The 12,635-nt window shown below is 43.8% G+C and overlaps 1 protein-coding gene across 1 annotated transcript in view; it reads right to left on the reverse strand.

The window, feature by feature from the left end:
• Positions 1-12,635, reverse strand: part of fasn (fatty acid synthase) — a 30,400-nt gene that overhangs the window by 14,459 nt on the left and 3,306 nt on the right. The window contains exons 2-22 of the mRNA XM_036572512.1: positions 10,500-10,642; positions 9,497-9,649; positions 9,028-9,201; positions 8,555-8,755; positions 8,196-8,318; positions 7,486-7,601; positions 7,267-7,401; positions 6,065-6,527; positions 5,370-5,557; positions 4,885-5,074; positions 4,503-4,597; positions 4,231-4,365; positions 2,674-2,877; positions 2,454-2,569; positions 2,166-2,341; positions 1,889-2,080; positions 1,554-1,634; positions 1,274-1,459; positions 975-1,154; positions 634-837; positions 94-407 (exon numbers count right to left, since the gene is read on the reverse strand). Coding sequence (XP_036428405.1) covers positions 94-407; positions 634-837; positions 975-1,154; positions 1,274-1,459; positions 1,554-1,634; positions 1,889-2,080; positions 2,166-2,341; positions 2,454-2,569; positions 2,674-2,877; positions 4,231-4,365; positions 4,503-4,597; positions 4,885-5,074; positions 5,370-5,557; positions 6,065-6,527; positions 7,267-7,401; positions 7,486-7,601; positions 8,196-8,318; positions 8,555-8,755; positions 9,028-9,201; positions 9,497-9,649; positions 10,500-10,626 — 3,753 coding nt within the window. The 5' untranslated portion in view covers positions 10,627-10,642. The remainder of the gene's footprint in view (positions 1-93; positions 408-633; positions 838-974; positions 1,155-1,273; positions 1,460-1,553; positions 1,635-1,888; positions 2,081-2,165; positions 2,342-2,453; positions 2,570-2,673; positions 2,878-4,230; positions 4,366-4,502; positions 4,598-4,884; positions 5,075-5,369; positions 5,558-6,064; positions 6,528-7,266; positions 7,402-7,485; positions 7,602-8,195; positions 8,319-8,554; positions 8,756-9,027; positions 9,202-9,496; positions 9,650-10,499; positions 10,643-12,635) is intronic.

The following is a 12,635-nucleotide window of genomic DNA, read 5'->3' on the forward strand; positions in this document are numbered from 1 at the left end:
TGTTTTTCCTGATCCTATATTTGGAATAAGAGGAAATCTGTGTAAAAGTGATTTTTCACCAAACCAATGCTTTAATGCAATCTTCTACTGTACCTCAATGACTTTAAGTTTTCCAGGAGTGGCATTCTCCAGGGCAGTGTCCAGGCAGTGGCGCAGAGCATGGGAGTCCAGCAGGCCGCTGAGGAGTGGGTCGTGCAGCAGGCACTCCCTCTCCTTCTGCACTGTCTGCTCCAGTTCCGAGCGCAGGTTACCATTGAGCTCCAGGCCACATAATACCGAGAGCAGCCGCAGCAGGCCACCCCCTGCCTCTGCATCAATCAACTGGTCCTCAGAGGCACCTTCCAGCCCCGGGATGGATATCTTCACTCCCTGACTGGCCAGCTTTCTCTGGAGACTTTTAACCAGACCTGGAGACGAGGCGATACATAGACAATGGTTAAGTCACTATGTTTATCATTAAAGGCATAACGACAATCCTGGCATGTCAAAATATATACACAACAGAACACTTTGAAAAAGTAGCTACATAACTGAATGATACCATACAATAACAATAATAATGTTTATAATGTGTGTGAGATTTATAGTTATCAATTCTTTCATTTGTAAATTATTGTGTGACAGAAAACTTACCTTTGCAATGTCTGAGTTGTTCTCCCAATTTATCACTTGATCTCAGGCACTCAGTCTCCACATAGGGCACAAAGACAAACTCCTCCAGAGTAGGCGGAGTCTGTTGCTGTTGGCGACGTGGTGCTACCGTGGCATGCAGACCACAGATCTGAACTCCGCCTGCTGTAATATTGTCCAGGCAGCGGTTGACATGGACATCAACAGCTAAAGAAAAAAAGAGGGGACAGATTTGATCTCTGATCTGCGCTTTATTTCTGTAACTATAATTTTCATACATTTCTACTTCAGCTCTAAGAGCAGTATAAGCTTATCTAAGACACATGAGGTACTGAAACATTTACCTTTCCTGTCTTCTGGATAGTCCTGAACCCGCTCCTCGTGTAGAGTGGGGTCCACATACACTGAGCGGATACGGGTAGGGAGGCGCAGGCTGCGACCAGACAAGCCCACTACAATCATCTGCAGCATGGTGTCCAGAAATGTCACCCAGTTACCTGTCCACTGCAGCTTCCCTTGATCACCTACAAAACAGTTAGACAGGATAACTCCTGAGCTTACAACCACTGAAACTAGACTCAAAAAACAGCCAGAGTTAAGCCAGAAACACGATTTGATTAGACACTGGTGTAAAGCTGTTTACCAGCATTGTTGGACTCCAAAATGCCCTGGAAGGTTTTGCCATAGTCATATCCACGCAGACGCAGCTCTTTGTAGATGTCTCCAGCTTTCAGGTGCAGTTTAGGGTCCTCCGCCTCCATGGTCACAGGCTCTGCCAGCTGAGAGCGGAAGGTGTCCAGTGCTGCATCCTCCAACACACTTACCTTACCTATAAGAGTAAGAAGGATTAGAAATGTACACTATGTAAATGTAGAACTATAACTGATATACATATATGCGTATATAAGAGAATTACAACTTACCACTGACTGCCAGGTTGCCATTCTCAGACACCTCAAAGCGGTTAGTGGCAGGCATGAGACGAACCTCCAACTGGACAGACCCTGTGATATGATATAGCAAAGATATCAGGTCAGGAGTCAAACATGGTTCACATAATTCTTCTTTTCTACTTTTATGCAAATTAAGTCCAATTTCTCATATAAAAGGTTAAACAGGAAGTCTACCTATTTTTCCAAATCTGCACACCGTCCCACCTTGTTTTTAAACTTTAAACCCAATTTGTCTCAGAATGGCCTATATATGTTAAATAAACTAGCCTAAACAGGTTGTACGTCATGCCAGCAAAACCACTCACCGGTCTTGGGCAGAATGGTGGCTCTATGGATGGTCACGTCCTCAAAGGTGACAGGGGTGTGTTCCATTACAGTGCCCAGTGTTCTCATTAGTGTTCTCCACGCCAGCACCAGGTAACCAGTGGCCGGGTACAGGACCCGCCCATCAATACAATGGCCAATCATGTAGTGGTCTGGGGATTCAGGGCTTGTGTCTGTACAGAGAACATTATAAATATATAAAAGATCAGTGTTATGCAAGCTGCTACTGACCAGTGCCTTAAAAAAGTATCTACTCACCGATGTTGTAAACAGTGGCTGAGGTGGAGCCTCCAGAGCCAGCTGGGAAGTCTTCCACCTTAGGCACGTCCCAACTCTGAGAGTGGTCCCACTGGATTAGAGGGGAGATGAGTGGAGTCCCCACTGGGACAGGGTACTCCACAGCTTGATAAAGCTGTTTACTGTCCACATTAATACTGGAACAGGACAACAAAAGGTTTATATCAAATGATAAGTGCAAGTTTTGAAAAATGATATTTTCTACATTCCATTAACTCACATCACAGATTTAATATAAGACATGGTTACCTATTCATGTAGATCTTTCCTATGTGCGAAAGGAAGAACTCCAGGTTGTTGGCATGCCCCCTCTTCATCAAGGGAAGAATAGAACAAGTGGGCTTGAGGCTGCGCTTCAGAATGGCCTGTAGGGGAACCAGATGATATGTAATAAGTACCTGTTAAACTGTCCTCTTGTTGCACTTAGACGTATGTAGGTGCCTCCCGGCCTCCTGTCTCTCTTCCTCACCTGCAGCAGGGCATGTGGTGCTATCTCCACCACCACAGCATTGTCAGGCACAAGGCTCAAGCCTTCCTGGAAGAGTACAGGGCTCACCAGATTGTTGACATGATACTCAGCTGAAGAGTAGAGGGCCAGTGGGTATTCCCAATCAGACTGAGGGATGGATGTACTGATCCAGCGTGCAGAACGAGGTCGTGGGTTTTTGATCACCTAAAAGGACAAGCACATTTCAAAAAAAAAAAAAAAGAATTATTAACTATTACCTGAAACTGAAAAGAGACAAAAAAATTTAACTTTTAGTTTTAGGAATATGAAAGATCCCCTGTGGAGTGCTGATGGAGAACATGCTGTTCATAGATTTCAGCTCCGCATTTAACACCATCATCCCCCAGCAGCTCATTCTCGAACTGGCTCATTCTCGAGGCTGGGGCTGAACACTTCACTGTGCAACTGGCTGTTAGACTTCCTGACTGGGAGACCACAGGTAGTTTGGGCCGGCAACAACACATCCTGCACCATCACACTGAACACGGGGGCCCCCCAAGGATGTGCACTGAGCCCCCTCCTATTCACTCTGATGTCCCACGACTGCACACCGTCGCACAGCTCCAAACTCTTCATCAAGTTCGCGGACGACACGACTGTGGTGGGTCTCATCAGCAACAACAATGAGACAAACTACAGGAGCGAGGTGAGCCACCTGGCCTTGTGGTGTAGACACAACAATCTCCATCTAAACATTGAGAAGACGTAGGAGATCGTTGTGGACTACAGGAGAATGTGCACCCAGCATGCTCCTCTGACCATCAACGGTGCTGCTGCCGAAAGGGTGAAAAGCACCAAGTTCCTGGGCGTGCATGTCACAGAAGACCTCTCCTGGGCGAAGAACATAGCATCACTGGCCAGAAGGGCTCATCAGCGCCTCTACTTCCTCCGCAAACTGAGAAGAGCCAGAGCCCCAGCCCCCATCATGTGCACCTTCTACAGAGGTACCATTGAGAGCATCCTGACCAGCTGCATCACCGTGTGGTATGGCGTCTGCACCTTGTTCTGCCGCAAGACACTCCAGCACATTGTGAGAGCAGCTGAGAAGATCGTTGGCACCTCCCTCCCCTCCCTCCAAGAGATATACAGCTCCCGTCTTACCCGAAAAGCCCTCTGCATGGCAGGTGATCCCACTCACCCACTACACAGCTTCTTCAGCCTGCTGCCATCAGGGAGGAGACTGCGGAGTCTCCGGGCCAGGACCAGCAGACTGGGTGACAGCTTCATCCACCAGGCTGTCAGGATACTCAACTCTCTACCTACTTTGCCACCTTCTATATATATATATATATATTAGTGTGATAGTGTTTAGTGTTTACACCATGGGCTACCTGAGAGTAATGCAATTTCAAGACTCTGTATGTCCTGTACATATTGCAGTACTGACAATAAAGCTGACTTGACTTGACTTGACTTGACTTGACTTAATATTTAGGACCCATTCTGCAACAGGTGAATATCAGAAATGACCATTAGGTGGCACTGTTGCGCTATATGGCAATTAAAGCCCAGGCTTACCCTCTGCAGTGCAGCAAGCAGTGAAGGAGCAATTGAAGCCATGTAATAGGAGTGGAATGCGACACCAGCACTGCGCACTTCTTTGGCAAATACGCCACTCTCCTTCAGCTGAGCCACAAATTTTCTCACTGCCTCCTACACACACACACACACAAAATAAAAATAAGTAAGCATAATTCCCTAGTAATCCACAGTCTGGTTAATTCAGTTAACACTTATTGGTCAAAGTTGACCAATAAAATGTAGAATAAGAAACAGGTAGGAAACTATACCTGCGGTCCAGAGATAGTGACCGTGTCTTCTGCATTGTGGCAGGCTGGGACAACTCCTTGTGGGCACTGAGCTTTACACTCCTCCCAGGTCAGACCTGAAAAACAGTCCACATTCAGGTTCATGTGCAAGCTCAAATTCAAGCTCAATACTAAAAGCCAACATAACATGAAACAGTACATTAGTGTTTCCCAATCCAGTCAACCCGTCCATCCATATAGTCAACAGTTTGCTCTCTCTCAGACCCAACACAGGTACCTGTAACAGGTGTGCTTTGAGCTGGGATTCAGCAAACTATTTAATGTCCTATTTAAGGTTCCTGGGGACTGGTTTGGGAAGTTAAATGGAATTTTGGTTCCCAAACTAATGATAAGGGTCTCTTACCCACTGCAGCCATGCCCCCAGCTGGTAGATTGGCTTCTTTGATGCACCTGCCCCTCCAGTAGGCAGCCAGGATGGCCTCACTGTGGCTGAGGGAGCCATCTGCATAGCCACAAGCCAATTCTCCCACAGAGTGGCCCACAATTCCATCCGGCTGGAGACCGATCTTCTGTAGCATATCTATTTGTGCAATCTGGAGAATAATACAGAAACATATAAATCATGTGACAAAAGTTGGTCTAATTAGCAGTCATTTGTGTTAAATAGGGCCCAGACAGCCACACAGACAGAATGGATTGCAAAATATAAATGATGATGAAATGATCCAATACAGAATCATTCACAGTTCAGATTTCAATAACAGTCATTGCAACACAATATGTTGCAATGCTAGGACTGTCAGGCGCAAGTCGGCTGATTTTAGTTGAGTAAAGAAACGATGGCCACAGTTCAGTAACTGCATGTACATGGCATGGGAAGACTCTGACCTGAATGGCTGCAAGGCCCACAAAGGCATGGACTGTGTCCTCAAAGGTGTTCTCATCAGCCTCCGTGAGCAGGCGTGACACGCATAACCCGGTGTCCTTCAGAGCCTCATCTGTACGAAGGATGGACTCTCTGAACTCCTGCAACTGCATCAGGCTACGGCCCATACCAGCCCACTGCGTGCCCATACCTGGACAAAGCACACAAGCATTCACTTCAGGTCAGCCGGCAATAGAAAAATAACAGCTGTGTCAGTTTGTTTATACCAGTGGTCCACGTGATATTTTACAACCGGCACCATCACAACATTGACCTTGACCCACACAGGCTTCTTATCAGTGATATTCTAACCTGCTAGTTTTATCTAACATCTTATATTGAGGTTTGTCTTGTCTGTTCCAAGTATTACCAAGAGAATAGGGTTTTTATGAGCCTTTGAAGCCATGTAATAGGAGTGCCTCAGTTCTGATATTGGGAATGAGCTGCAGGGCAAAATTAAACTTCACCATAGAGTATTTCCTAATGAAAGTTCTAAGATTATATATTTATAATTCAGTTTTCCATAAAATATTAACATTAGTTAATTAGATAAAAAAATTTAATTTGACTAAAATTAATTCATATATTTTTGACCACATTACATTCTTAATGAGCATATGTTTTGAGGGTTTGTCCTGAAGTCCAATGCTCCACTCACCAGAGCAGATGTACCAGAGCGGCCTGGGTGTGGGCTGGGCCTGCTGGATCTCCTTCACTTCCCCTTGAGCTCCCACCAGTGTGTAGCCCCTGAAGGGCATGCTTGCGGTGGGGACAGCTGACACATCATTCAGCAGTGTCAGAAAAGCTGGGTTCTGGCTGTTCTCTTGGGCTTTTTGTAGGAGATAGGCAGTGGCCTCCTCAGTGCGCCCGCATGCCTGCACCAGTCTGGGGATGGACGGTGGCGAAGCTGCCGGAGGTGGTTCGGGTCTGGCTGGGCGCAGGATCACATGGACATTTGAGCCTCCAAAGCCGAACGAGTTGATGCCCACAATGCCCCCACGGATGGGAAGAGGCTCAGAGACAACACGCACTCGCCCGTCTGTTAGTGCAGGAATGTCTGGGTTGGGATCGTTAAAGTGGATGTTGGGTGCCCACATGCCATGCTCAAGAGACAAGACCACCTGAGTACAAAGAGCAGGTGTTAGCTATGTTTTAAAAGGTGCAAAAGCAAGACGCTTCTGTAAAATAATTCTAATATTTCTTGTATAAAAAGGAATTTTAGATGTGCGCAGGGTGATGAACAGAGCTGACGGTGATTTTAAACAACTGAGACAGTTGTATAGCAATGAGAATGTAGTTGTAATGCAATATCTAGAATTCCTCATATTTCAAAGGTTCTTTTTGTTCCCAAAATACTTGAAATATTAAGTAAAACATTTAAAAAAAAAAAAAAAAATGTGAATGTCTAGTTTAAACTATTTAAATCCACACTGTATACTTTATACAGTGTAATTGTTGGGCCCTATCATACATTTTTCTAGCATTTTATCCTCCTGCTCGAGTTCTACTGTTAATGTGAGTGTGGTTTTACATATCAAAAATAACCATCATTTATTTTTGACTGAACATTTTCCAAACTCTCTTTAAGGCTTAGAATGTGTTTTCATGATATTACAAAACAACAAATTTAAAATGGACTATTTCTGCAGTTTAATTTCCATATATGGTCTGTGCTGACTGGGAGTGAACAGTATATTTTATATAGTATATTCTAGGTTTTAACAACGTTTACATACCACATTAAACTCTTATTCTAAAAAGCTTGAAAAAGCTGTTTTCTATGATATGGGCCCTTTAATATGACCAACTTTTGAACTGTGATGTTTGTTGTGAAATCCTTAATTGTGTGTTCAGACTCACTTTGGCAAGGGCAGCCAGCCCAGAAGCAGGCTCAGGATGGCCCATGTTGGATTTGGTGGAACCGATAAGCAATGGCTCCTGCCGTGACTGGCAGAACACACTGACAATGCCGTTCACTTCCTGTGGATCCCCAACCTAAAAAAAAAACAACACAGTCTAGCTTATAAGGCACTAACTTAAGGATGGGTGTCTGTATATATCTGTGAACATCTTTCTGACCTTGGTGCCAGTGCCATGGGCCTCAACGTACTCCACCTGCTCAGGTGAAATGTTGGCCTCTTCGTATAGGGAGCGGACCAAAAGCTGCTGCATGTCCCCTGAGGGAAACGTCACACCTGCACAAAAGAATACGGCACAGAAATTATCAAGTAATTCAGCTACATGCAATTCTTTTCATTCTTGAGACCTTGAAAGTTCTTATCCTGCACATCCCACAACATTTTAATCCCTCTCAGCATGTTAACAAAACAGGAATTTTAGTCATCGTCTTCCACTAACTGATGTTGTAGTGAACTGCTCTTTTTGTTTATATCACATGAGAAGTGTGTATCTATGGAAGGTGTTCTGACGCAACTACAGATAGGACCCCTGCCTGGTATGTCACCTGAGCCCCTGCAATGGAGGTCGCCCTGCAGAATATGCTGGCATACCAACCCCTCACCCATTTCAGCAGTATGTTTAGAAACACTGCCTGGGTGTAAAAGAATGCCAGCACTCACTGGGGCAAAGGGGATAGTGTAAAGTGCCCGGAGGAACCAGGTCACCTCTCTCTATTACAGTAATATGCTTTGGCCTCAGACGATTTGCCCTGAGAGAAAGTTAGTGAAATAGTTTGGCAAATTTCCCCACTACATGTAGGATTTCAAACAGACTTAACAGAGAGAGAAAGGAGAGAGAAAAGGGGAGGTAAGCTGCATTATATTTAACACCTTGTTCTTTGTAGCCGTCTGTGTTGTTGCCAGCATTGAGCACTGTGGCATAAACTCTCTTGGCCATGGACTTCCTAGTCAGGAGTACAGCCACAGCAGCTTCTGAACGACAGTACCCATTTCCTGAGAGACAGTGAACAAATGAATGGTTAATTTACATTTATAGCTTCAGTATTTGGTGTTAGTGTATCATCTATTGTTACACAAATCTCTAAGCATCTATAAGATGATAAAAGAACAGATTTTTGACACAGGACACTCACTGCTCTAACCACTGGGACAAACATTTAAAAGTAACTAAATGGCATCTCTGTAGATTAAAAGTGAATCAACTCCTTCATAAACAACTACAAGATCACCTGATGAGTCAAAAGACTTGCAGGTTCCATCGGGACTGAGCATGCCCAATTTCATGAACTGCACTGAGGTGTTGGGCTTAAGCAGTAAGTTGACTCCTCCAACGAGGGCTGCATCACACTGGCCATGCCGAATAGCATTAAAAGCATTCTCCAGAGCCAGAAGACTGGAGGAGCATGCTGTGTCAATGGCTGTGCTGGGGCCTTGAAAAAACACATAAGCACACATTTCATTTTCACCTCTTACTCATATGGTCTAATCAGCTATTACAACACATCACACTAAGTAATGACTCAGAGCAGTCATGATTTGGTCAATACTGACATGAGGTACTAACTTATTTGTTGTGATATTTGTTAAATTCATACTGTAAAATCTCAACAGAACAGTTTCTAACAATTTCTCATGATAGATACATTTATAATAGATATAAATAAAAAATGAAACCGTTTAGAAAACTTAAGAGTTTACCTACCATTGAAGTCAAAGAAGTAAGACAGGCGATTGGCGAACATGGCACGCTGGCAGCCGGTCATGCTGTAGCCCAGCAGCTCCTCTGGGTCTCTGCTGAAAGCCTCGCCTGCCTCAGAACCACTCACGCCAATGTACACACCAGTCTTAGTGCCACGCATGGACACTGGGTTTATGCCTGCCAGGTTAAAACATACCATCAGCACTCCTGCTCCCATGCATGGTCAACAAGAACATGACCAACAAAAAACATTTATAACAAGACTGTCATTTTAAAGGGCAGTTAAATTTGTATTATACCCTCCTAAAAGTGCCCAAAAGGTTTTTTTAATGCAATGTCCACCTGTTTTCAAGGTCCTCTGGCTGAACTATGCACATTTTATCAACAATAGTGTTGACAAAAGTGTGCAAATGTGAAGAACCTTTGTAAAACTTAAAGAACCCCTATTCCCCTAGAATACTAGGCATCTGACCTCCATCAACGATGGCCTCGTATGATATCTCCAGCATAAGCCTCAGCTGCGGGTCCATGGTGTGGGCCTGTTTAGGATGGACTCCAAAGAAGGCTGCATCAAATCTGTCTATTTCTTTCAGTTTTCCATTTCTGGGAGGAAGTCCGTACAGACCTAGGAAGGGAAAAAATTATGCATCGTGGTTACTGATGAGAACCGGGGGGAAAAAAGGACAAGTTTTCTGTTGTATTAAAGGGTCTGCCTCAGGCCTCAGTTCCTTAAGCCTGCTGGTATTTTAGCACATGAATGTGAACATTAGTAGGCTGCCAAGGAGAGAAAGGAGCAAAAGGAGAGAGAGGTCTATTCAGAAGAGGCCAGGCCAGCCAAGGCCACCACAGAGCAACAGCCAGGTAGGCAAGGAGACCAGCGGAGCAACGAAACCAGAGAGCACAGGGAGGGCTGCCGAAAATTTAATGCGTCATTCATTGATGAACTTCGCCTCATGCATGGGACTAACCAAAAGTAAACCGCTTTTAAATTTTACACAAGGTTTAAACCACAAACAGATATTTTACATTAAATGTATCCATTTAATCTGGATAAAAATATCTGTGTGCATATCTGAATTACTGAAAAGAACTATAACATATTAGTGGTGTGCCTGAGAAATGCGAGACTTGATTAACTATTTCAGGCACCAGTGACCATATACTGAAATTGCTACTCTGGTATTTGTTGAGATGCATTGTAAGAACTCAGGGAGTGAATATGGAATCAAAAAGGAAAAGTCATGTCTGATGTGGTTATGTTTTAATGAGCAATAAAGCTTTTACTGAATATTTAATTATTTCAGTTCTTTTATTAATTATACAGAGTTCATAAATTACCAATGACTTTATGATATTGGCTAATTGTTAACTAAATATTCATTTGTTAGCTCTTATTAGGTCAAATATCAAAATAAGAATGCACATCCTGAATAAATCTAATGAAGTAGTACTAACAATCTAATTCTGTTAGATACCTGGCTTCCATCTCCTGTCGTCCTCTGTGACCATGTCAACTCCATTGAAAAGGTTCTGCCAAAATTCTTCCAAATTGTTAGACTCTGGTAGCCGGCCTGAAATTCCAGCTATGACGATCTCCTCCATGGTGGTGTGAGAGTTTCTGTGGGTCCAAAGAAAGAGTGACAAAAGAGAAAGAAACAGCAGTCAGAGACAGCAGACATCCTAATAACAATGACAGTCTGTGAGTTGGCAATTCAGGATACAACGTGTAAGTGTGTGACCACTGATTCGGCCCAGGCGGGGGAGAGCGTTGGAAAGGGGAGAGCGCTGGAAGGGTTTTTAGAGGGGGGTCGCCTGGAGGACTGTAGGCTTTGTTCCCTCTTTCAAGGCCAGTGTATTCATACTAATGCTGTCCATACAATAGTCAGCAACAAAGCAAGAGTAGGGATGGGATTCCTGCTTACTGTGAGGTGCAATCAAGCGCCACATTGAGCACAAAGTGTCCCTCTGTTCTGTTCCCTCAGATGCACAACCAGTGCTCAGTTCAATTCCAGTCTCACAGAGCAATTCATCTCAAGTTTAACTATTAAGAAAGTGCTCGGTCCTGGTCCTTTACTACCACTGCACTCTACACCTGCTCCCAAGAAACCGTACTAATTAACAAACTCTTTATGACTTTAAAGTGGCTATGACGCACCAAAGAAAACATTAACCTGTGCCACACAGGACACGCCAGGATTGGTAAATCCTAACTGCAGCACTTCGACTCAGGACGTATTATTTCTTTCATATTTTGCAACTTTCACCAAGGCAAAGTACAGTATGTCAACTCAGCTAAAAGGTCAATAGCATTAGCTAATTTGCTAAGACGCTATTCTATTTGAGTGGCACTGAGAAAACATCTGGAAGACAGAAAGAACAAGATCAAAAGTAAATCTTTGAAGGGTCCATATCACAGAAAATTCTCGCTTTTTCTCAGTTCTCAAAATTATTTGATTAAATATGTAAACATTGTTAACATCAAAAATACATACTATATTCTTCACTCCTGCTCTGTTCCAACTTGCAGTTGTTTAACTCCACCCATTCCCACCCCTAGTCCAGTATTTCAGACTGGACTAGGGGTGCGGGAAAAAATCGATTCTTAGATGCATCGCGATGCAGACGTGGACGATTATGAATCGATTCACAAATGTCAAAAATCGATTTTCTAAATATTTAATATTTTATAACGTAATGTTGACGGAACGCAATGGGAGGAACTTGGAAGTGGGTAAGTGCAGTGCCCGGACAGTCTGTGGAGGCACATAACAAAAACACACATGGATGAGCGAGAAATCCGACCGGCTCCCTCTGTATTAAAAACCAGGTTAGGTCAGGAGTCACAACCCAAATGATAAGAAGAGCCATTTTGTCCTTTCAACAAAAATCAAACCACCTTGGGAGCCACAACATTTAATGTCCAGTATGTCTCAATGTGCTAGTTTAGGCTAAAAAATATAAAAGGAAAATGCAGACTTACTCTGCTTTAAGCTTTAGCTACAGCCGCTTTTCTCCCATCTCCGCCAGAAAACTTTTCCTCAAAAATTGAATAGTTTCTTGTAAAATGTCTTTCAGCTTTCGGCTGTTTTACGAGGCTGAAGTCGCTTCTCACTCGCCAGCTTCTTGCTGAACTTTCCTGTTCCACCTTAAATTCTGACTGAGGCGCCGAACGTAAATGCGGCACCATTTAAGGTGAAACGGGAAAATTAGAAAGAGAAGCGAGTTCATTTTCGCAACTTTTTAGTTAGTGTTTGACAGTCTCTCGTTGCAGATTTAACGTACCAACTGTGCTGCTTATAAATGCAAATAAGTCCATTCATCTCCAAATGTTCGTCTGTTTTTCTCTTTCCCTTTTTCGTTCGCTACTAGCCAGGCGAAACCTCGTTGCTACGTGACCTGCAGTCTTTCGCGCTCCGCCCCCCTCTATCACGAGACCAAAACCGAAGTTATAAAATCACTAAAGAAAACGGGTAGAACGGCTATAATGTGCTGTGTGGTCATCCATGACCACTGGATCTTATTTCACCGTAACAGCACATTTTATCGCAGATGAGTGGCAGCAGCGTCTCCAAACAAGAGCAGTGAATGAGAGCCTTCCAGTTCACTTGCCA

The sequence above is a fragment of the Colossoma macropomum genome, unplaced genomic scaffold, assembly GCF_904425465.1.
Source record: "Colossoma macropomum unplaced genomic scaffold, Colossoma_macropomum, whole genome shotgun sequence".
NCBI classification, from domain to species: Eukaryota; Metazoa; Chordata; class Actinopteri; order Characiformes; family Serrasalmidae; genus Colossoma; species Colossoma macropomum.